The sequence below is a fragment of the Dermacentor albipictus genome, chromosome 4 (assembly GCF_038994185.2).
Source record: "Dermacentor albipictus isolate Rhodes 1998 colony chromosome 4, USDA_Dalb.pri_finalv2, whole genome shotgun sequence".
NCBI lineage: Eukaryota > Metazoa > Arthropoda > Arachnida > Ixodida > Ixodidae > Dermacentor > Dermacentor albipictus.
In genome coordinates this window covers 31,199,086-31,223,890 of record NC_091824.1, presented here as the reverse complement: position 1 = coordinate 31,223,890, position 24,805 = coordinate 31,199,086, and the positions used below count along the sequence as shown (strand labels likewise).

The following is a 24,805-nucleotide window of genomic DNA, read 5'->3' as shown; positions in this document are numbered from 1 at the left end:
TTAACTAAGACAAATTTTTTACTGCTACATTAAAGGACTGACATGACAAAGTTGGCATGTAGTACTGATTATCACAATCCTTGTTACTAAAGAAACAATCTAAAGTATAGGGGTGCCTGAATAGCAAAATTTCCTGATTGAAATAGCAGTATTAAAGAAAAACTGGCTAATGGAGGGGATGTTGACTATTTCTTCATGTAAAAAAGAAAAGGAAGATAGGGTGAACCAAGTGCTGCAGCTAAAGATGACAGGGTCAGCATACATGGAGTTTCAAGTAATTTGATGATTAACTGTTCGTTATGTCCCTCATCTATCTATTTGTGTGTCCTTTTCAAGTTCATTATTAACCTATTTTGTATCTTATTCTTATAGTATTTCACATGCAATTACAATGCTTATTAATTAATTATTTAATTAATTAGTTTAGCATACTGCCAAGGCCCAAGGTCACTACAGGACTGATTGGTAAACACACGTTTTCACAATAAAAAATAAATAAATACAATTAAAGCAAGTAAAAAAAAAACATGTTTATAAATGGTTTATAAATGGCAGTATTGAAGCTGTCGGTGATGTCGGCGATGGAAGTGGGAAGGTTGTTCCAGTCTTTTCTAGTCTTAGGAACAAAAGATTCGCTGTAGGTATTAGTCCGGCAACATGGCACAAAACTTTGTAGTTGTGGTCTGAACGTGAGGATACATAAATGGGAGGAAAAAAAAAAGAATGTCCTTTAGAATAGGAATTTAATGATAGATATTGTGGAACAAGGAAAGGCAAAAGCATTTACGGTGCAAAAGCAGTTCAGTTAACGCAAGAGTTGCCTGACCTGAATGCTGGCACCGTAGTATGCTGGCATGCCAAGAGTTATTTCATAGAATGAAACGAGCTGCTTGATTCTGGGTGGGTTCAATGACTGCTGAAAGTGTAGTGTTTTTGGGGCCCCAGATAGACCATGCATATTTTAATTTAGCGCGAACATGCATTTTCTATAGACATAGATTTACCAACAAAGATGATGTGGAAAAATTACGTCGAAAGTTACTTGGCATGCAGTTAGCATTGCTAGTAACATAGTTAACATGTATGTGCCAAGAAAGATGGCAACTGATGTGGATGCTGAAGTACCGTACTTTCCGGTCTATAAGCGCACCTTTGTATAAGTCGCACCCCCCTCAGAACAGCAGTTTTCCTGAAAAAAGAAAAAAAGAAAACACATATAAGTTGCACCGATGTATAAGATGCACTGGTGTATAGACAGAACTAATTTTTCAAAAATGGTTTTTTGATACACACAGATGGCATGTACTTACAGACGACATTTAGGCAAAACCATTGAAGCCGTCTTCCTCCGAGTTGCTAACAAACAATTCAACAACTTCAAGTTGGAGTTCCACCGGCGCATCACTGTCGTCCTCAGACTCTTCTTCTTCGCCAACATCGTCACCACTCGCAAACGAGATCAGTCCGCCCTTTGCGAACCGATAACCGGTTCTGAGCTACACCTGATAACCAAGTGATAAGTGATAACCGAGCTACAACTGTTTTTGTTTCCTGAAACTCATCAGGGAGCTTCTGGCACATCATCACCTGCACTCGCATCACCAACTTATTATGCTGCATAAAGCGAAAGCACCATGACTGATTGCCCATAAATCCAACAGTATTCATCTTTGTTTCAAGGGTCTTTGCCTTGAAATGTAGCTGCACTGTAGACAGCCCCCTGCCTTTGGCTCGTTGCTTGAGTACCCATGCGCGCAGACAATCCTCGTGCTCCAGCCAGCATGCTTTCTTGCCGCGGTTGGCCTTCTTAGTCTATTTCATTGTCTGGAGCACGCTGGTGGCTTTGCGCCAGTCGCGTATAATTTTCTCACAACCTCAAACTGCCTTCCTGCAGCCCGGTTTCCATGTTCTTGTGCAAATGCAACTGCATGCAGCTTTAATTTTGCGTTGCAACTTTTTCGCCTTGCAGGCAGTGCCATAGTTAGCGAGAAATATGACACGACCGATGCTACACATGTGAAGCACTCCGTAGTGATTACTGCAACGAAGGTGTCATAGCATTTAGTTCTTGCAAGCCAATTTGGTGTTACTTTGAATTTCTTCTAAAATGTAGTTACTGTGCGTGGCAGAAGGTGGCGCACGATTGTGGCACATCATCATCATCATGTGTTTTACTAGGAAAAGCGACAAATTTTTTGGTTTAACGTCCCAAAGCGACATATGGGCTATGAGCGACGCTGTAGCAGTGGGCTTCAGATTCATTTAGACCATAGAGCTGTCTCTTAATGTGCACAGACATAGCGCAGCACAGAGGCACCTTTTCGAGTGCGGACCATGCATGGCCGCCACGAACTGGCTTTATTTCATAGCACCGGTGGATAAGATGCACCAACGAAAATTTCAAAAAAAAAAAGAACGCGGCTTATGCACTAGAAAATATGGCACTTGTAAGAGGTCACTGTTGTATTTGGGTAGAAGCCGCAGAAAAACCATGAAGGTAGTCATGGCCGCAACGGAACCCCCCCTCTTTATTCAGAGGCATGAATATATACAGGTGACAACACTGGCGCCACTGGCGGTGTGTAAGGGCAAACAGAAACTGAAACTGATATACTACAGTCACAGGATCTAGTATGATACCATCAAGAAAATAGAAGCTGCTAATAGTGTGGCCCCATCGAGTTATTTGCATGTTTTTACACTCCTTGATGCTTAGCCACATCATCCAGTTATTGCATCATGCGGACAAGTGGTTGAGAACTGCTTAATGTTTCTGCTGATCAGAAGGTAGGGCTAGTTTTTTTAATAGAAGACGCAATCGTCGGCAAAAAGCTTTATTGATGAAAATGTGATATAGTCAGGCAGGTAATTAATGTAAGTGAGAAAGAGCAAAAGCTCCAACACAGATCCTTGTGGGACACTAGATGAGGCAGGAGAGAGTGTTGACGAACAGTTGTTAGCAGTCACCTACTGGGTGCGATCAGCAGGAAAGTCTTTAATCCAGTGTAATACCTTGGTGTTTATGCTAAGTTTGCTAAGTCATGTGCCACCCCATCGAAAGCTTTAGCGAAATTCAAAAATATGCAATCAATGTCAAAGCTGATGTTGTTATCTACAAAGAGATCATTATAGTAAAAGATAATAGCTGCATTTTCACAGCAAAATATTTTCTGAAACCATGGTGGCAGTTAGTGAAGAAAGAGTTGCCTTCAAGAAATTGGATTAAATGAGAGTAAATAACTTGTTCAAGAACCTTACATGGGATGCTTGTAAGGGATAGTATGGGGCTGTAATTATCAGCAAGATGTACATTACCTGACTTGTGGACAGGAACCACCTTCCCCACCTTCCTGTCACTGGGAATTGTGCAGCACTCTAAACATTGAGCAAAATTATTGGACAGGATAACAGGAGTTCACTTCTGTCATTTTCAGTATTTTTGACCTAATTGAGTCATCGCCAAATGATGATGGAAATTGTAAGATTACTAATGAGTTTACCAATGCCTACAGAATCAATGATTATGGGGCCAATAAAGAAAGTTTCAGTCACGAAAACATGGAAAGGAGCAGGTGAGGTTTTACTTAAAAAAGAAACAAACGCATTGTTATGCATTGGGCAGCACTGGGGAGGAGAGATGAAAGTTTTATCATCGTGTTCTAGTTGGACAAGGCATTTGTCTGAGTCACCGATAATATTCCAGAACTTGCATGGTTTAGTTTGCAACATCTCTAGCAAAATAATGTTAAAGAATAATTCCTTGGCACGCTCAATTTTATTATTGTACTGCATGTTTACTTGGAAATGGGCAGCCCAATGATTAAGGTTATTGGTTCGCTTTGCGAGATGAAAAAAAATCTGTTTTTTTTTTTCTCAAATATTGTTTTAGAGCAGCAGTAAACCAGGGCGACCGTGGGTAAGAAATGATTTTTTGCTCTCACGCATAAAATCACACATGAAATCAAGGAGGAACGATTGTATTTTGGCTGTTGTCAACGTTACATCTGCCCGACCATTGTCACAAACTATTTTATGCTTTTCGTGTGATAAGGTCTGTGCTTTGTTGGTAAAGTGAATCAAAGAATGATCACTTATGCCAGGGAGGTATGTAGGAAGGCTGACTATGTCAGGCATGGTGGTCAACACAAGACCAAGGATGTTGGAGACAGATGCAGTGGTTTGGGTTAGTTGAAGAACAAATTGGGTTAGGTTAAAGACATTATAGAGGCTCGTGACACGAACACACTCAGAAGAATTATGTTTAAGAATAATAGCCTGATCGCTTCACATAATTATAGGGTAATTGAAATCACCTAGGAGGAACAATAGCAGGTTGGGGAACCTGGATGTCAAGCTGTTAAGTGCATAATTCACTTCATTGCAAAATTACAGTGGTGTACTGGAAGGCTGATAGCATGCACAGAACAGAAATACTTGATAGCCAGCTTGAACACATACAGAAACTAATTCTAGAGGGGATATAGGTAATAGCAACAGGTGAAGAAACAAGCGAGTCACTATTAGCAACTAATGCACCTTCTCCGGAGTGAATGTCACGGTCATACCTATATAAATATTGTAGACATTTCTTGCAGTCAAAGATTTTGCAGTCTTTTATTTTACCCAATAGCCACATTTCAGTGAGAATAATGATGTCCCCATCGTGAAAAGAAAAAGGTCAACAAAGCGTTGAGGCCATAGACAAGGACAACTCACATGGTGGTTTAAGTGATTTGATGATTAAATGTTAATTATATCTCTCTATTCTGTCTCTTTCTGTCTCTTTTTCAAGTTAATTATTCACTTATATTGTACCTTATTCGTATTGTATTTCACATGCAGTTATGTTGACCTTGTCTTCTTTAGTGTTGACACTTAGTTGACTCTTTCCTTTTTTTTTTCTGGAAAATGTTACAAGATAGCCAAATCCCAGACATGCGAAACCTGTGTGAAGTCAGCAAAAAAATCAAGCTTATATTCAAAAGCACGTAAACTCAACACGCATGGCGAGAGTATGGGGCGTGCCAGAACATTCGGGATACCCCACATGCATGTTGAAGTTAGCGCATACTTGGCAAACGGCACTAGTTGTAAAATATTGCCTGCTCTATTAGCCCTGAGTGTTTGTGGCTAATTATACTCCTTTTTAATAATATCCTTAGTTGCTGATTTTTGCAGCATGTTTTCGACCTGGAGGCGTATTATTTGATACCATTTTTGTGTTCATATGACACCTACAAGTCGCCTAACCAAACATATTTTCCTGCATGTGCTTACCAGATAGCCAGATCCCAGATGTGCTAGACTTATGTGAAGTTAGCTAAGAAGACCATGTCTTCAAAACACGTCACTTTAGTAATATGAACAAGACAACGTTCACGGGAGAACCGGCAGGGTATATGTTATCGGAAGTAAAGAAATTACCATTACTGCAGGTTTTCCCGCTCAATTCAGTCCATGCACCAGTCAATTTAATCCGAGCGGCGGTCGATTTAATCCAAATGCGAGTCAATTTAATCCACGTGCCAGTGATTTTAATCCAAGCGCCACTCAATTTAATCCAAGCACCACTCAATTTAATCCAAACGCCAGCCGAAATAATCCAAACACCAGTGAATTTAATCCAGGCATAGTGGAATTCAAGAATCTTTGAATTTCAAGACTTCTGAAAATTTGCGAACATATTAGGAGCTAATACCTTGAAAATGAAATAGTGAGGTGAGAGACCAGTAGCTTTCCTGTTACGTGACTAACATCTACTTTTGGAGGTTTTTATTTTCTACTTCATTATGAGAGCGACACAGCAGATGACAATTCGTGAAATTAAGTGAGAGGAAACATCAGCATGAGTACGTTGAGTTAACGATACACATGCAATTTGGTCATGGCTATCAAACGGAACAATAAACAGTGATTCAATCATAATCACTAGGCCCTTGCTGGGAGGCTTCGTTCGCTAGCAAATACGATTCACTATTCTACTGCGATATCTGCAGCTTCCAATCAAACACCTTGTCATCGATACCACTAAAACACTCATGAATAATATTTAATTGCATAATACACCTGACTGATATTGTGGAGTCACTAGTGAGCACAAATGAAATACAATGCACAGTTCAGGGTTCTCGGTGTTTTGCACAAAATAACATCATATTTATAAAATGAAATGCGATAAAACGTGTGACTCACTATGCCTAATATAAACTCGTATGCTCAAGTCACTAGTGAATATTATTCACCTATTTTACTGTCACTGAGGCAGCTTTCACTCGTGAGTGCCGTCAGTGGTATCAATCAAGGCGTAGCAAGGTGAGCAATTTTGTGTTACCACTGCTAACTGATACCACCAAGTTTTAGTGATCACTAAGGATGGGCTCACTGCGATGCTGTCCAACTTTCATGCAGAATAGCGTCATAGATTTCAAATGAAATGTCATTCAGACGTCGATTCAATAACTATAATTTAATAACTATAGGAGATACTAAGATTGAGTCACTAGTGATGAAGAATCACAATAACCATGTACACCTTCAGTTGGGATGTGCCCAAGCCTTGTTTTCTTTCAGTCCTTGCAGATTGTGCCCCGCAGCATGCTGTTTGGTCACACTGGTCCAGTACTCTGCCTGGCCAGTGCCTCTCCATCTGGGGATGGCTCCTTGCTGGTCAGCTCCTCCGAGGCTGGGTATGTGGACAAGTTCTGCACAGTGAGCCTGGATTTTTGAAGGGGGCACTAAAGAGATAAATTATTTGAGATGCATTACTAGCGTTATTTATTTACCTGCACTTCACGTGATTTCATGCAGACGATTGTAGCGCAAGGGTGAGGCTGTGATGTCTTCTGGTGTCCTTGGCTGACTGGATTGTAGCCTGTCAGGGCATACAAAAAGCGCCCTACTCCGCATTCACCAGCTGCCTTATCTAAACATTCTAAACACTAAAAGCCGATATACTATTTTACTTTCAGCACCAAATCTAGACAGACTACGCAGCTAAATACATAAAAAATGCGAAGTGTGTGAAGACAACCTTGCTGTGCATATTTGCTTATTTATTTATCTGTTTATTTATTCAGTTATATAGTTATTCATTCATTTATTTATTTGACATACTTACAAGCCCCGAAGACATGGTAAAATACATTGTGCAGGTAAACAGAAAAAGAAAGCTTACAAACAACTAGCGAGATTAGCAAAATATTTTAACAAACATTCTCATAGATGGCAGCCTTGAAGCTCCTGGTGTCTGTGATTGGTGCAAATTCAGTGCTGACACTGAAACAATCCATGGTGACTATAATTTTATCTTCCTGAATGATAAAGTCATCTTCCTCCATAACGCATGCTCATGCCAGCACCTCGTTTCTGCCCCAACAGTGAAACTTCATTGTCATCTCAACGTATGTATAGCGATAACACCATAGATTTTGGCACAATTACTAGAGGGAACTGTGGCACTAATGTCTAAGGGAGCTGCAGGCAGGGCAGTTCAGCCAGCACGAGAATGATAGTTAGTACATGGACTTGTGTAAACTTTGTCCTTTTGGCTTTAAACAGCTTCATGACTTTGCAAACTGATTATGTTGAAACAATTCATCATCATCATCATCATCATTGGCCTGGTTACGCCCAGTGCAGGGCAAAGGCCTCTCCCACACTTCTCCAACTACCCCAGTCATGTGCTAATTGTGGCCATGTTGTCCCTGCAAACTTCTTAATCTCATCTGCCCACCTAACTTTCTGCCGCCGCCTGCTACGCTTCCCTTCCCTTGGAATCCAGTCCGTAACCCTTAATGACCATCGCTTATCTTCCCACTTCATTACATGTCCTGCCCATGCCCATTTCTTTTTCTTGATTTCAACTAAGATATCATTAACTCACATTTGTTCCCTCACCCAATCTGCTCTTTTCTTATCCCTTAACGTTACACCTATCATTCTTTCCATAGCTCGTTGTGTCGTCCTCAATTTAAGTAGAACCCTTTCGTAAGCCTCCAGGTTTCTGCTCCATACGTGAGTACTGGTAAGACACAGCTGTTATATACTTTTCTCTTGAGGGATAATGGCAACCTGCTGTTCATCATCTCAGAATGCCTGCCAAACGCACCCCAGCCTATTCTTATTCATCTGATTATTTGAGTCTCATAATCTGGATCTGCCATCACTATCCGCCCTAAGTAGATGTATTCTCTTACCACTTGCAGTGCCTCGCTACCTATCGTAAACTGCTGTTCTCTTCCGAGACTGTTAAACATTACTTTATTTTACTGCAGATTAATTTTTAGACCCACCCTTCTGCTTTGCCTCTCCAGGTCAGTGAGCATGCATTGCAGTTGGTCATCATCATTGCATTGCAATGATGATGAAAAAAGTACTACATTATAAATCATTAGATAAACATTGTTAAATTGTCCGATGGCAGGATTTTGACACAGTACCTGTAAACACAGAAGCCCATTATTGAAACCGTTATGCCAGGGATGCATGAACAAGTGGAAACACTGCAATTAGCAGTGATTGTGTATGTTTGCAGAGTCTTATTGACTTCTGCAGTTAAAGAAAGTACACTTTGCTTGGAAATTTAGGCCACCGAAGGCAGATAAGACATAATGAAGCCACAAGCACGTAGATTAGACAAATCCATGTACTACCCCTAATTTCCATGGTGGCTGAATGATCACGGCACCAGAGTTCTAGTATTTTAGTGGGAAACTCTGCAGATAACACCAACATTCACACACGAAATGGTGTGATGTGTTCGCAATGCCCACCTGTTTGTCATCTGCTACCTGTCTATTAAGGACTCCTGAAAGGGGTCCTTAAGGAACAATAAATGGATGATGATCGTAAAAACTGTGGTGTAGAAGGTGTAGTTTTTATGCTACATTTCTGCTATAAAGAATGGCTTCGTGTAGGTGGGTGAAGCTGCACTTTTCCTGCATCGACTTAAAATAATGAAGAAGTCCTACATTAGCTGTGCTTATGTAGCCTGTCCAGGTAAAAAATATATAGTCCTAGCAAATTACCATTCTACATTACCAAAAAGGTTTACTTACCATGGGAAAAGGTTTGGCACAAAACAATACAAGAACGGAAGAAGATTGGTTGCACTGACGCCTTGAAGTTCCTGCACCAGTTCGCCATGACATCATGCATTTTGATGGTGTCTGTCGAGGCCTAGTGTTAATTTTTATCAGTATAGATAGACTGCATTGTATTCTAAAAAAAGCCAGTGAGTGAACGTGTCAGTTATCAATAACTTTTGCCCAACTACAACAGCCCAGGTACAAAAATAATGGTACTTTGAAACCCATAATGTCCAACTGAGGTATTGTCACTGGGCTTATGATGTGAAAAAAAAAAAGACATTTCAAGCCTAATTTTTTCTTCTAGTGATCACCTAAGTACTATGATATTATTGAAAATAGAGTTATGAAAGAATACTTCATCAGTCTAAACTGACTTAGTATTTATCTTTAGTGTCGATTTATTGCCGTTGCATTATGCAAGTCATTCAGTGGTGCTTGGCATTGTGGGTTATCATCAAAAACAGCTGGGAGAGGGAGGAGAGGAGGAAGCAGGCAGAGGGGATCAGGATCATGTGACAGTGCCAAGATGTGATCATGTCTAAAGAACAGGCAGCCGCTGTTGTGGGGAGACGCTGTGTTGCCAGGCGCAAGCAGTATGGAATAGTTGGGCCCCCAAAATACCTTAGCAGTGCACTGCTCTCTTAGAAGATGCTCGGGCAGCATCAAAGATACATTGTTTGCAGGAGGTGACGGCAGAACAATGGCCTGGGCAGTTGGGCCCGTCCTGCTGAGACATGTCGGCACTTCTTGTGCACTGACAAAATTTTTAATGAGAGCCACCTCCTCTTGATGACACCTTGGATCTGTTTCTGCGTAAGGGCATAAGGTGCAAATAAGATGTAATGGCAGGAGTTGTGAAGGCACAAAATTTAGCGGCATACCAAAATGCAAGCCTAGTTGTATAAGAAAAATTACAAATTCAAATGTGCTCTGGGAGAGCCTGAAATGTAGATCGCAGAATAAGGCAGCTTCACTATACAATAAGCATTGAGCTTCATGAGCTTTGCCTGCACTGTTTAATGGAGCCTGATGTTGTTCAAAGGTCGCTGACATTCAACGTTTAAACTGTGCTTCCGCATCCTGACCGTATCATTCAGCACTGATAGCTTCCAATTCTGCTGCCGTACAATTATTTTCTTTTACGATCCATCACAGAATGAGCTGCTTAATCCATCACTTCAACAGAACTGCTGTGTTGCTTTGGTAGGACCACCTGACTCGCAAACGAAAATACATATTTCCCCTTGCTGTTTATTTGGTTGAACTCAGTTTACCAAACATATGACTAGGTAGGTGATGTTGATGACAGACAGATATTGTTTTCCACAGTAGTTCATAGATCTTGCTATAAAAATCTACCCTCGAAACTTTTTTCTTCTGAAGTACTGGAAGTTGCTACATACTGTTTGGGAGAGCACTGCACCACCAATAACACTTGACCTTTCAGGTTTGCATCTAACTCCTTGTGCTTATTAGGTTCATGCATTAATGTTCCTGCAGAAGCTATGCATATACTTGTTATTAGTATATCTGCTGTTGACTAAGATGCAATTAAAATGCAGTGCTAGTCAAGTGTTCACTGAAACTTTCATGAATTTCGCCACTGAGTTACATGGTGCATTTCTTGAAGCTAATGGTACAAAATAATGCACATGATTTTGGCTAAATGAACACTTCATTTCTGCAATTCTGTAATTGGGAAATGTGCTCTAAATTGACAAAAACAAAGTTAATTGTAAAAATTTAGTTCTGTAGCTAATCCCACACGGTATTTGATCATGCAAGTAATGTTCACCTCTTCAAGTAATCCTGCTGATATGAGATAGTTGTGCTGTTTGCCACAGATGTTTGGTATGTTTGGCACCAAAAAAATTATATATATATATCCCTCAGGACATCTGAGCTGACCAGGGCCAGTACAACGTAAAACTATTCCAATCTGTTTTTATTCCAAATCCACCATAAGCCCTCTGTGATACATCAGAATGGTTAGAGTCCAGCCCATATGGGCAGAGCCCGAGTCACCTTGACCTATCACGGAGGGCTAATTGCCGATTTGGAATAAACACAAATTAGAATAGTTTTATGTTATACCGACCCAGGTGGCTGACAGTAGTGATAAGTCATCTGCTAGCTCTGTCTGGGCTTCCAGCACCCCAGATTCTTAATTGGGCTTCATCTTGTTAGCTCGGATGATACACTGCCCCAAATAGGCAGCGGACTAGGGCTGAATTCCTGCACCCAGGCAAGTTTGTCCTTAACTGTGAACTTTACTTTTTCAAGGTCTCTGAAATTTGTTCCATTGTAGTCCCCTCCACTGTCAGGTGAACCGCAACTGCCTCCGTATCTCAGATTCCTGCAAAACTTGTCTGAATAGCAACTGCGCGGACTAACATGTGATGATTTATCTTGTGCTTTGCAGAATGTAGAATGGGGCACAGAACATCGAAAAAGAAAGAAAGCAAACATACCATGTGGAACACTGCAGCATTGTCATATTTAGCTGCTTTGTAGTGTGTTTGCAAAGTGTTAGCAAATTGTAGTCTTTCCTTTGTTGTTGCAGATTTTTCTCTCTCTTGCACCATGTGTTGGTCTGCACAATATAAACCATCACTTGTCAAGTTGACAATTTTGTTGTGTCCTTTTGTCCTCATGCCTTTTCTTAGCTCAGTTTCCAAGAAATACGCACGTGAATGCTTGAATTTTAAAGCAGGATAGCACTAAGGATGCTGATGTAGAAAAGGCGTGCAGAAAGGACAAGACACATGTCTCATTGCTTAGTTACGCACCTTTCCTATGTCTATGTCCTGGGCGCTGTCCCATTTTAAAAATAAGCAGCCAACTATTCGATGTTCTCATGTTAGTCAATTGCTTCAAGTTTAGCTCGTTGGATAGGCCTGTGTCAACCTAGTTGATGTGCAACTTCTCTGTGTGCAGTGAGATGTCCTTGTGGGACCTGACAGACGGCAGGTGCCTGGAGAACACCAAGCTTCCCTATGTTCATACGCACATGCAGGTAGGACATGCATTCTTTTCATTCAGGTGTGCTGTAAGCGATGCCTCCTGGGGTTTACGGTGATGTGAGCTTGTGCGATCATAACACAGACGACCAGGCTTCCTTGTATTTCAAAGGGATTTCGTTAGGTTGTTGCTTGAGTGATGCATGTCGGAATAATCAAAGCCACTTTTGTCAACTGTACAGCCTCCCAGATATTTAATAATGGTATCACAGGGGTGTCAACCATTCCGCGTGTCGGTGCCTTGTGAAACGGCAAGATTGGTAAAATAATGGTATGAGCAAGAGCACAAAGCATCTCTCCAGTACGAGTGTCATCTGCAATACTGTTATTTCAGCTGTACACTCACTGTGCCTTTGCTACCCATGAAGCCCCACCATTCACAGACCTACCTTGTATGTGCTGATACATTCCCTTTATTAACTTATTTTGTTCATTTTATTTTGATGGCACATGCGCAGGCCCAGTAATACATAGGAATAATAGAAACCACATTGTGCGTGGCACATCATAGTCATGCACATGTCCTGCTTTATGCCAGGTTTCTGTATACTGGACTGCGCGAAGAACCATGGCAGGGTGTGTCCTCCTGAAGCGTAGCAAAGAATGCTCGCACTGGAGTGTGCTTTGCATGCACGCGCGTGCTGTTGCCGATTTTGCCACTTTTCACTGATATGAGGTATTGGCACGTCATGCGGTTCTCACTTGTGCAACGTTATAAATCATTCAGGAGGTTGTACTTGCAAAACCTTTTACTTTCCCCATTCACCAGACATAAACCTGTTGCATGCAAATTCCAGCACAAACGAGACAAGGTTTGGCCTGCTGAAATCATCACATGTCGAGTTGTGGTTGTTTTGTTGCTTGATCTTGCATTCTTCTTTTATTGGTGTTGCTGCTCGGTTTTCTCAGTCTTACGGCACAGGTTACATGTTATTACCACTGTGTCACTCAGGATTCCTTGGTGATGTGTTGGCTGCATCTTGTGCTGACAAATCTTACGAGAGCTGTAGGAGAACCATATGTATCTTTAAATAGCGTCAATACTACTCGGCATCAGAATCATGTTTTGTTGAGTAATGTGTAATACAGTAGAACCTCCTTGATACGATCCCTTCTTTTGTACCATTTCTCGCCACCAACATTTGCGATCGAGAGCACAACAAATGACCGTAAAGCGGTTAGACTTCCCTCTTACCTGTTAATGTGTTCCCGGAAACCAATCTTCAGTACGTCGCCAAACTGCTACTACAAGAGCCCTATTGCAATAAGCATCCTCACCTATATTTTTCACAGTATGTGCGGCGTAGTGCCGTTGGAAGCATACTGCACGCCTTTGGTAGGCAATAACTCAAACGCACCGCCATTCCCTGTTGCAGGTGGCGCGACGTGAGCTTCATGTTTCGCTCTAGTGGTATCGTATTCAGGCAACGCTCACCATCTCAATTTCGTTTTGGCTTCCTGTCGCCGTCTTAAGCACAACAGTAAAGCAACAAAGTGCCTCTCCGGTCGCTCAGGCCCCACCAGCTCGAGCCGCCTTGGCGTCTCATGCCTCAATGATTCTCGCCAAGAGGAAACACCAAAACTTCCAGCAAAAGTGCCCTGCCCCAAGAAGCTTGCTGATCTAGGACAAACTAGAGGAGCGCAAACATAAGCTTGCAGGAGCCATGAAAACGGCAACACGCGTCGTGGGCAATATAACTGCACAAAGTAATGCCAACAAAGTTCAGAGTTTGTCAAAAGCTTGTTTGGTCTGGTTTAATAAAAGGCAAAAAAGGAAAAAAAATACAAGACACTACTACCAGTGGACTGATGTTTCTCACTGTTGAGCCGTTTTTAATATGAGGCATTCGTATCCGATTCAACCCAGTTTTTTGTCGTTTTCGTCCTGTACCTGGCTGTTTTTGTAGGCCTATCCCAGAGATGGTGGACTCCACATGTATGCGCCAATTCGGCCTCTGGGTATGTGCCAGTGGCTATCTGCTGCTCTCAGACGAACTTCTCTCATGTCAACTTGGGTCAGTGGGTATCACAACAACAAACATCCACGTGGTCTATGATAGATGTTTACTGAAGTTGAGTAGTATGCCTGTATGGTCCCTTATTGCATGGTGCAAGAGTTAAAGAAATTGTTGATTATGTAAAATTTCATGCAAACAATTGCTGCCTTGCTGTGGCTTTTTTGTTTGTCTCTTGGCTTGTTTGTTGTTTGGTTCGATTATTAGTACTCCTTCAAGGCAGTTTTTGCACTTAGACTTGTCTAAATTATTACAACCTTGGTGTCATATTTTGCAAAAAAAGAAATGGTGTAGTTGATGAAGCCATTGTAGCTCAAATAAAAGGAACACAAAGAATGCAAGACCAAACACCACGAGCGCTACGGGCACCAAGGGTGCTGCATGACCGGGGTGTCTGTTTTAGTGTGGAAGGCAACCAGTCTAGGGTTCTTTGTACCTGTTCTTGCGCTACAATGGCTTCATCAAGAATCAACCAAATAGCCCAAGAACATGTTGAGCAGTCTGGTCGCTGATTCTGGATCATGCTCTCTTGTGCTTCTTCCAGTCCCACTCGCTTTCTGGGAGTGAAAGCTCTCATCTGTTCTGCAACGGCTACTATGCGGACGTCGTCGTCCTCGACACAATGACATTGACTGTGGCCTTTGAGTTGGTGTCACGTGTTTCCTCGGATTGGATCAGTGCCATGCATGTTATTAGAACGCCTAAACGAAATGGTGAGTCATTCAGCGGGATTTCATTTGTTTGCTTCGAAATTCTACTGTGATTGTAATTTGGCACCTCAAAATTGTTTTAATTTCTTGGCAGATTTTGATAAAACTTGCTGAGTTTATGCATTTCAATGTGCTAAATTAAGATAGTACATTCCGTTTTCTTGCAGAGTAAGTAACCTCCTAGAAATTAAGAGAAATCTGTTTTCTGCACAACTTCCTTGGAGATGAACTGTTTACCAAACTATATTTTACGTAACAAAGAGTGAGATACAAAAATTATCTGGAACCAACAAAGAGTGCAAAGCAGCAAGAATAGTTTTCTAAGTCAATTGTATATCAAGTGAGAGCATAGGAATCTATTTAAACAAGGATCTCCTATTAGCACCCTGTAAAATGTATGCGGTAATAATTGTTCATATTTAGTCCTGCTGCACTGTCTACCTTTCTGACAACAAAAATAAATATTGAGATAGGATAAGTAGAACCAGAGGTATCGCTCCAGCACTGTGACACCATCAGAAATGCTGTTTTGAGAAAAGGAGAAAACACATCTCACAACATGTGCATGGTGATTATGGCAATGGCTAAATCAATCAAGGTTGATATCGGGGTGCAATCAAGCAAAAATAAATGCTCTACCCCAACCTGAAGCAAAGGAACGCAAAAGGACATTTGGCAAATTCCAATTTTTGGCCCCAAAGAACAATCTTCCCCCTTTGGAACATAAACTGTGCTTTTTAGTCAGCCCCTTCGCTCCTGAACCGCCAGTTCACGGCTGGAAAATGTTAATTCTTTCAACATGTAGTCGTCCTCGGTCAAAAATATGAAATATACCAAAGACTCCACAGTTGTATAGGCAAAGTTTTATTACAACTTTAATTGGAATCATGTTAACTGCTGATGTTTTAAGAGGGCCACGCATGATTGTTTCTAATGTACTTCATAGGAGTGTGTGAACATTCAGAACTTTCAAATAACCAATCGAATAGTGTCCTATTCGATTCGGTCTTCAAATCGAATAGTCTTTATTCGCAAGTGTGAATATTTTTATAATTCTTTTCGAATATATTTCAAAATGTCAACTGTGCCCTAGTAAACATAAAATTGGAGCAATATTATGGCAAATTTTCACCCCCGTGGGCATAGTATAGACATAACACATGAGAACTTGCATAGTGGAGCAGGCTGTGTCACTCAGGTAGTCATACTACCCAGGCTATACAGCGATCATTTGTGCTCTCTGAAGAGTTCTTTGCATGGGAAGAGACTGCTTGTTTGCTCCTAATTCTTTATTTGTGCTTTATAATAAACAACACTTCATATGTACAATATGTTGTGTGCATCATTTTGTATTAATCGTGACAACAGCTATTCATTGTTTGAAAACTATTAGAAAAGTATTCGCCGTTCGATTCGCTTCTTGCACTATTCGATTCGCATTCGATTCGGTCTCAAAAATCACTATTCGCACACTCATAGCATACTTCACATGAAGCTGTATTTTCAGGCTCATTAAGGATAAATATTCGCAGAAAGAAAATGAAAAGTGTTCTAGCCGGAATGTGAGAAAGCAAGGTGGCATGGGCATGTACAGAAGCCCCTCAATGTGACATTTTTGTGGTATTACGCACAGGGTAACACTTGACTGGTTTATGAAACATTGTCAGCATGTGTAATATTGCTACAAGTACTCATGTATCTTTTCCATTGGTGATCTTCCTTCGGCTAACAAATGTTCAGCGCAAGGGGCCCCTTTCTGTATCGGAAGTTTCTTGAATGTTATCGATGGTTCTGTCTGTTGCTGGTGTTGTTGCCGAGCCTTGTGTAATCAGATTGTGTGCTGGACGTGAAAACTGGTGTACATCCTGGAACTTGTGCAAGCACCTGCGGACTGCGCTGGAGGGTTCATTGACTCATGCATAAATATCCGACGCGGCTGATCCACATATCAGATTTCGACAGTCAACGGGTGTGCTCGCCTCTTTCATTGTGCTGAGCGTTACTGGTTTTGCTGGGCACAGGTTCACCCGATAAGCAGTTTCGATACTCTAAAAGTCTAATCTTTATAATCACAGCAGTCTTGTTCTGGAAAATTTAATTGGTCAATTTCTGTAGGCACTTATAACATGCGATTCCAAATGTAATCATTGGGACTTCTTGAAAAGGTTAAGTGGGCACTGGAGGAAAACAGTGAAAACAGGCCAGTCACCGCTTTCAAGGTCTGCCTCTGTTTCGGAAGAAAAAGTGTGGGATATTTGTAAAAAAATTATGGACAGACCTTTATTTTGTGCTTTAAGCATGTAGCCAATGACAGTAGTGGGCTGTCAGTTATTCCATGGTGTTCTTGTGTATTTTAGTTCATCTTATACAAGAGTGGTTTACAGCAGTTCTCAAGTTAATCTTTGTTTAATTTTTAAAACCTATGTATTTCTCTTTTCTTGATGGACAGTTGAAGTGGCACTGTAACACTTTTCATATACGGTAAAAAAAGATTTCCTGGTCTGTGGGCAATCTTGCTTAATGGATCGCTTACTCACTCCTGCGGCTTTTGAAGCATTGGTGTCTTTTTTTGCCTTATGCGGCATGTGCGATCATGTTGCAGTGTGTGTGATGCTCAATGCAACATTGAACGATAGTTTATGGCCATCTAGTACTTGCGGGCAAGTGCTCACGCACGAGTGCACGTTTCCAGCTCTTGGAAGCGGATAAGTGGTAGTTGTTAATGCGTCCCGGTCAGTTTGCCACCGTTCCTATGTCACTCTCTAGCATTTTGTCACACACCGATCTTAAATGGTTACCGGAAGTGCACCACAGAAAGAGGACATTTCTTTTCACATATGCATGGCAATCTGAGCACTTGATGCATCAAAGGCAGGGGTGCTGTATATAAGTACCGGGCGTCTGTTTACTGGATGTTCTTAGTGCATCACCGACATGCTGGTCGTGTTTCTATGGGGGCTCTCCCACACAGGCTGCATTGCTGACCATGCTGTGAGTTTCCATAGCTGCAGCTGTTCAACCTCGCAACTGACCTCCAACATGCAGACAGTAAAACACAACATGAAAAACAAAAATTACTGATTAATGGCTAAAGAAATTGCTCAAAGAAGTTGTCTGTTACAGTGAGGTATATGCAAGGTAACCTTTATTTTATAATAACTGATAATTGCATCTTAAATAGAAAATTCGAAAGTCTGAGGCACGTTGCGTTGCAAGCTTATACCGAACCTGCCGCCACACGCCGGCATTCACTGCTTCAGGAAAATGGCTGTTAAACTCCTGTTAACAGTGTAACTATAAAAGTAAGAAAGCTGGGCATCACTATTGGAGCTGTCCCATCTGAGAGGAAACCTTGTTTCGAGGAGGAATGGGCAAAATACATTGCACATTTTATATCCGTGTTAATCCTGGTTCTTTCCAAAAATATTTTCAAGATTGTTTTTCTTGGAAGGCATTGAACTCATTTCAGTGTGTTGCTAAAGTTTAAAAAAACAAACTGCTTCATTAAGCAGCAGTTCTGGCTTTCTGCTGCCTGTGGAATGCAGCTGTTGAAAGTAGCGCAGTTGTCCCTAATTTTGTTTTTTCAAATGGTTTGTGCAGATGACGTTGTCGTAGCCATCTCCGCTTGCGGCATGGCCAAGGTCTGGACTCTCTCGCCCGAGGATTACAAGGTTTGTCGTATGACATGTTATAATTTTTTTTTTTAGAAATAGTTGCTGCAAGGAAGGCGGAAGAATTCCTCTAACAAAAGATTGAGTCCTTCATAAGTTTTGAAGTAATGTTTCTGTTAAGGGTCGCTAAACTGTTCTGAGCTCAAAAATTTGTTCCATAATTGCAGCTGTATACCACTCCCCAAAGAACATACAGCTGCAAGGATTTCTTTAAATGATGATGTGATAGCAAAGTTACAGGCGTTCGATGACTAACTACGTGGCCATTGTGGTTTTCCTCTCTTCTTCACTACCCTCCCCACTGTTCGTGTGTCCTTCTCAGCACGTACTCTCACCTACTCCATGCAATGCAACGAAAGCTATGGCTCGTCACATTGGTGCTATTGTCCCTCTTGAAACAACTGTCGTGTCAGGTTTGTGAATTATTGGTTTGGGTTACTGAGTGGTAATCTCAGTGCCTAGAATGACCAAGCCAGTTGCAAGAACAACACTGACTTGTTATTCACAGAAAAAAGTAAGGTGAAGAATGGTACTACAAAGAACGACTTTTGGGGAATAAGAATGCATACGTAAGGATAAACTTAAATTGCAGTATGTTGACACTGAACTAGGAAGCTCTACAGAAGTCCTAAGAGGTGTGTGAGTTCTAAAGTGTACCACCTTCCTACTAGCGAAATGTGGGACACCCTGACCAGGGGTGGGAGGTGGGGAGGGGGGTGCATGATGAGAAATTTCAATTGCACGATGTGAAATTAACAATCTTTTATTTTTTAACCTTTGGCGAGAAATTTCTCTTGCAATATTTAGTTATCTCTGAAACAGGGAAATAGAGCAACTGATGAAAGGGGAAGTTCAAATACATATCTGAATAAACAAAACTATTTTATACATCACTGTACTATGCTCCAACACAGAACAAAGTTATTTATATCAACATAAAAATTCTGCAACTCAAAGAATACTCGCAAAACAGCTGTGGCTTAGTTTGCACACGTTACCGATTAAGAGCCTGGGAAGCACTCGACGCCGCTTGTTTTGCTTTCTTGAAGTCATATTTCTTGTCAGACCAAACCGCCTCTAAAATGGCTTGGTCTGAGCACACTAAGTGGTAGAAGATTTGCTCATAGTTTGCTTTACCAATATTTCAGCCTTAATAAGGTCTATGCTGCATTGGCTTCGTTCACTGCTTCAAGCTCCTGTTATATGAGTGAAAAAAATCGCTCCGCACAAGCATTAGTCACGGTAATGCTCAGCACAACTGACAACACTACAGTCATATTTGGAAAAGCAAAACTTTTGAGAAAGCTGCTCCACTTGTTCGCTAAACATTCTTTTGATTGTACTGCAACTAGCTGCCTGATTGCTGGCTGCAGACAGCGCAATTCATCATACAGCTCGTCCATGTTGATGGCCAATGTTAACTGGAACGTCGCAACAAATTTCTCAAGGTCACTGAACGGTGGTGTATGCTGCAAGTCTAAGCACTGAAGTTGCTTCGTTAAAGACATGACGGCATGCACCTGTTCGATTGGAGGCCCACATTGGGGGAACGGCGGGACGGTGCACGCAGCTGGCATCGGAAACATTCGGCGCCGTCATGAACCGCATGGCTAGCTGACTTTTTCGGAATCTTGGAGTGCTTGCAGCTAGCACGTTCTGAAACAGGGTGGCCAGATGCAGCTGAACTCAAGGTGCTGCCGAACAATGATAATAAAGTGTGAAATGCGGGGCATTTTTGAAGATTTTCGTATCTCTTGCGGGAATTGCGACAATAGCTCTCAACTCAGGACAGTCCCGCGAGTCGCGGGACGGCTGGTCACCCTAGTGAATTCATTCAGCTCACGATCGTGTCAATGATGATGTGGCATGATGTGGCTATGGTAAGGCACTGGCAGCTGCGGTGGAGCAGGGGACAGGCGACTTGAAGATGACCGCCATCCATATCCTCGTCCCCCGGCAAATGCACACGCATACTGTTATGGCCTTGAGATCCGAGTTGCTGTCCATGGGTCAGTACCAGCCTCTTGGTAGTCTGCTCTGCTGCAGGAGCACACCTAGCTTGACTCACATGTTTACATAAAATGTGTTCGAGTTGTTGGAGGTGGTTTGGGGCCCTTTGAGGAAAATTGCAGCATGCAGCTTCCTTTGAACATTCTACTAGTAAACATCCTAAAGCACTGCGACTCAAGCCTTGTGCAAAATGCCTGGTACAACAGTTTTAGAACTAAATGTAAGGATTAGGGGTGGGTGATTACTTGAATATCATTTAATTTAATCTAATAGTCAAAGTTCAAATAATTAGATTCACAAATTGAATGTCTACTATTCAATTTCCCGAATATTTGGCATACAGTAAAACCTCGTTCATACGTTATGGAAGAAAATGCAAGAAGAAAATGGAATAACCAAGAAAACATAAAATCTGAAGTAACTAAGAAATTTGGCAGACTCAACTGTATTTGACATCTACACAATGTGAATCGTTATGCCAATTGTTGTGCGAATCGTTGTGCATTAGGGGTGATTACGCATGATATACCGATGCGTGTTGAGGTGGTGGAGCTTCGGAGGCAGGAGGCACGTTTTCGTGTTTTCCTATTATGCAGTGTTTAAAGGTGGCGATGAGAAACCGAAGCGAAATCGAGCTGATGGGTGATGCCATATGCTGCCAAAGCGAAATGTAACGCTCGCATCGCGCTGCCAGCAGCAGGGAATGGCAGCACATTTGGATTATTGCTTACTGTACATATGCACTACGCTGCCGACAGCACCACATAGGCATCTTCGCCTATCTGTGAAACAGATAGGTGAAGATCCTAATCACAATAGGGTTGGCGGGGATAGCTGTAAATGTGGTGGGCTGCCCCTACAGATGGGCTGCTCCTACTGATGCAGTCACAGACTGTCTCTGCACGCACTTCTGCCCTACTGCAAGCGCTCCCCGATGTTGGCCCAATGTGAGGATTGCAAAACACAGTGCCTGAACACCGCACTTTTCAGAATGATGCAGCGTCGAATAGGACCGCATCTGTCGGTGCAATGTTCGTGCTGTTCGAGAGGACTGCTCGAAACGATAGCATGACTCGGACAGAGGGAATGGCAATGAAAGCAGCATGTAATTTCATAAAGTGTGAAAGCGTGTGAGAAGAATGGACCAATGAAGCTGCCAGAAGGCACGCAGAGCAAGGCAACGAACTTAATGCCACTTCAACAGCCGTCAGTCCAACCTGTACATGGGATCTCGGAAGTAATCACTGATGATCCACTCATACGAGCTTATTAGTGGCAATAATATTGTGACGACTTGGGGCCCATTACCGCATTGGTCAGCGGCAGATTGTCATCATGGCTACACTGCCTAAGTCATTAGACCTAAATTGGAACTGCTTCGTCGGGCGTCAGTAAGGAGAGTTAAGGTTTGATGCCAAATCGATGCAAATTTATTAACAGCATCTGTGCAACACTCGGAAAGGTGACAAACGATTTCGCAAATGAATGTCGAGGGCACGGGATAGCAACAAAGTTGTTCACAGCCACCATCTTGGCGACACACTGTATGATGGCCACTCATTCCCGACACCATTTGTAGACACCATCGGTCTCTTTTTGTAGCTTCGAGCAACCCATCACCATACTGTCTTTGGATTTACACGGTGGGTGCGAAAGTATTATGTGACAAGTGCACTGACGGCCCGGCTGCATACATTTGCATGAGCCGCAAATGGAGGAGGAGGGAGAGTGGGGGGGGGGGGAGGGCGCGTGGGAACTTGCCAAGACCCTTCGAAATTCAATCTGACAGGTGGGAAATTATGCCGTAGCTGCCAGTGAAAAAGTACCCACTCTTTACTGTCAACGCTGACCACACGGCCTACATAGCACTGAGAATGGCTACGCGCGCAACAGTGATAAGTCACATGGTTTTGTTTTTCTTTTCCTTCTGCTTTGAAAAAATGAAATAAAGAACTTAGTAGTGTGTATTTTGGTCAAGATTTACTGCAGCATCGCAGTTATTTTTTTGTAGGTAGCGGGGCTGCATGCAAAGAGACACAAATTTGTATGTGACAGTTAGTACGTACTACCGTTTAGTACGTAGTCGTGCCGTGTTCCCACCAGGTATGTATTAACGAGGTTTCACTGTTCTTTGCAAGAACAACTTTAAATGGCACATTATGGATGTGCTTGCATGTTTTGACCAGTGGCTTGAGTTTCCTGACCCACAGATGGTAAGGAAATGTGCCAGTGCTGTGCGCTGAACACTCACATAGTTGCATATTAATGGTCGTGCAAAGTGCATGCTGATAATATTGCAGTGTTCATGTGTCAGGGATTCATACGGCAGCCTTGCCAACAGGCCATCAAAATTAACAGTAGTAGAACCTTTGTGGACACTGTAAAGACATCTTGCTCGTGTTTCTTTTGCATGGACCCAATGATGAGCCCTTCTTTATTGCAGATAGCAATACTTATGCTTATAAAAAATATCAAGTACTATGACAAACATATTCACATGTCAGTTGTGACTTTGTTTACAGTCGAACTTCGTTACAATGATGTTGCATCTGACACAGTATCATCGTTTTATGCTATATTTGTCAGGAGAATGTATTTGTTGCATGCTCATATTGATGAAAAACAATTTAGGTTTACTTTGTTATATCCATTTAATCATTATATCTGTGTTCATCCTTTCAAGGTTTGACTCTAATTAAATATTACTGTGTTTATGTATAATTGCAAGTTATTTCTGCCTTGTCACTGCAGTCTTCCAGCCCACTGTACGAGGATGAGTCCAAGACCCTCAAGTGCCTGAACACCCTGTGCCTGGCGTGCTGCGCCTACAACCAGCGCACCATACTTGTGGTGACGGCCAAGTGCTGGCATGTGAGTGCATACTAGAGCGTTTCTGCTTGGAATATTTTTCTCTGCTGTGTGTGCACAAAAGTAATGTAAATCATCTGCAACGCTTCCTGTACTCCTTGCTGTGAACAGGAATTATCAAGAGGTCTAGAAGTGAGTCCTTGGCTTTAGTATCATGTGATTTCGTACATGCTCTGTTTCACTTTAATAATAATAATATTTGGGGTTTTACGTGCCAAAACCACTTTCTGATTATGAGGCACGCCGTAGTGGAGGACTCCGGAAATTTTGACCACCTGGGGTTCTTTAACGTGCACCTAAATCTAAGCACACGGGTGTTTTCGCATTTCGCCCCCATCGAAATGCGGCCGCCGTGGCCGGGATTCGATCCCGCGACCTCGTGCTCAGCAGCCCAACACCATAGCCACTGAGCAACCATGGCGGGTTTTCACTTTAAGGTGGTCACTGCTTTCACCTGATTATCATTTTCAAGTCTTGCTCTTGAGCAAAATGCACTTGGTGTTATCGAAAACCTCATGAATGTTAGTGTCACTTTAATTCGTAAAATTTAAATTATACCGTTTTACGTACCAGAACTGCAATCTGATTATGAGGCATGCTGTAGTGGGGGACTCTGGAAATTTGGACCACCTGGGGTTCATTAACGTGCACCTAAATCTAAGTACACATGTGTTTTCGTATTTCACCCCCATCGAAATGCGGCCGTCGTGGCTGGGATTCGATCCTGCTACCTTGTGCTTAGCAGCCCAACACCATAGCCACTAGGCAACCACACCGGGTTTTAATTAGTAGTAAGGTGTGCCTGTCGCATTCTGATTGTAAGCACATTATGAATGTAGTAGTACATTCTTGTACCAGTGTGAGCACTACCAACTGCTGTGGAATGTATGATGATGCATGCAAGTAGCAACCTGACTTGTGAAGCGCAATTCCATTAACTGCAAGTGAAATTCAATTAATTGTCAATTGTGCTCATTACTGTCATCACCACTTGCCATTAATTCTTTCAGCTAGTGTTTGTCTGAGCTTTGCTCGCATTTACGCTTTGCTTTGCTCGCAAAATGCTTTGCTCGCATTTACGCAATTTGTGGTTGTTCCAGTCAGAAGCCATTTCATGCGTTTAGATGACATGCGTAAAAAGCGCTTAGGTACACGAACACATATTAGATTATTTATTTATTTCAGAAAAGTTACTTCTTCTTGACACTCTCAATAGTATTTGAGCACTGCGTGTTAGTGCTCGAAACACGCTCCTTGATGGAGGCCAGGATTTGCACTGCAGATTTGTAGGGTCCTCATAGTCACCATCTTCTAAAGTGCTCTCTTGTGAAGGCAAAATGCGCTCGTGTGAACCATATAAAGGCAAAATGCGCACGTGTGCAGCACTAAAATGATGTAACTTGCATGAATTTCGGTCATAAG

At 42.0% G+C, this 24,805-nt stretch overlaps 1 protein-coding gene across 6 annotated transcripts in view; it reads left to right on the top strand.

Moving 5' to 3' along the window:
* Rbcn-3B (WD repeat-containing protein Rbcn-3B) overlaps positions 1–24,805 on the top strand; it is a 170,238-nt gene that overhangs the window by 2,970 nt on the left and 142,463 nt on the right. For all 6 annotated transcript variants that reach the window (XM_065429602.2, XM_070536879.1, XM_065429600.2 and 3 more), the window contains exons 3-7: positions 6,571–6,686; positions 12,027–12,105; positions 14,669–14,837; positions 18,435–18,505; positions 23,267–23,386. In XM_065429602.2, the coding sequence (XP_065285674.1) occupies positions 6,571–6,686; positions 12,027–12,105; positions 14,669–14,837; positions 18,435–18,505; positions 23,267–23,386 (555 nt within the window). The remainder of the gene's footprint in view (positions 1–6,570; positions 6,687–12,026; positions 12,106–14,668; positions 14,838–18,434; positions 18,506–23,266; positions 23,387–24,805) is intronic.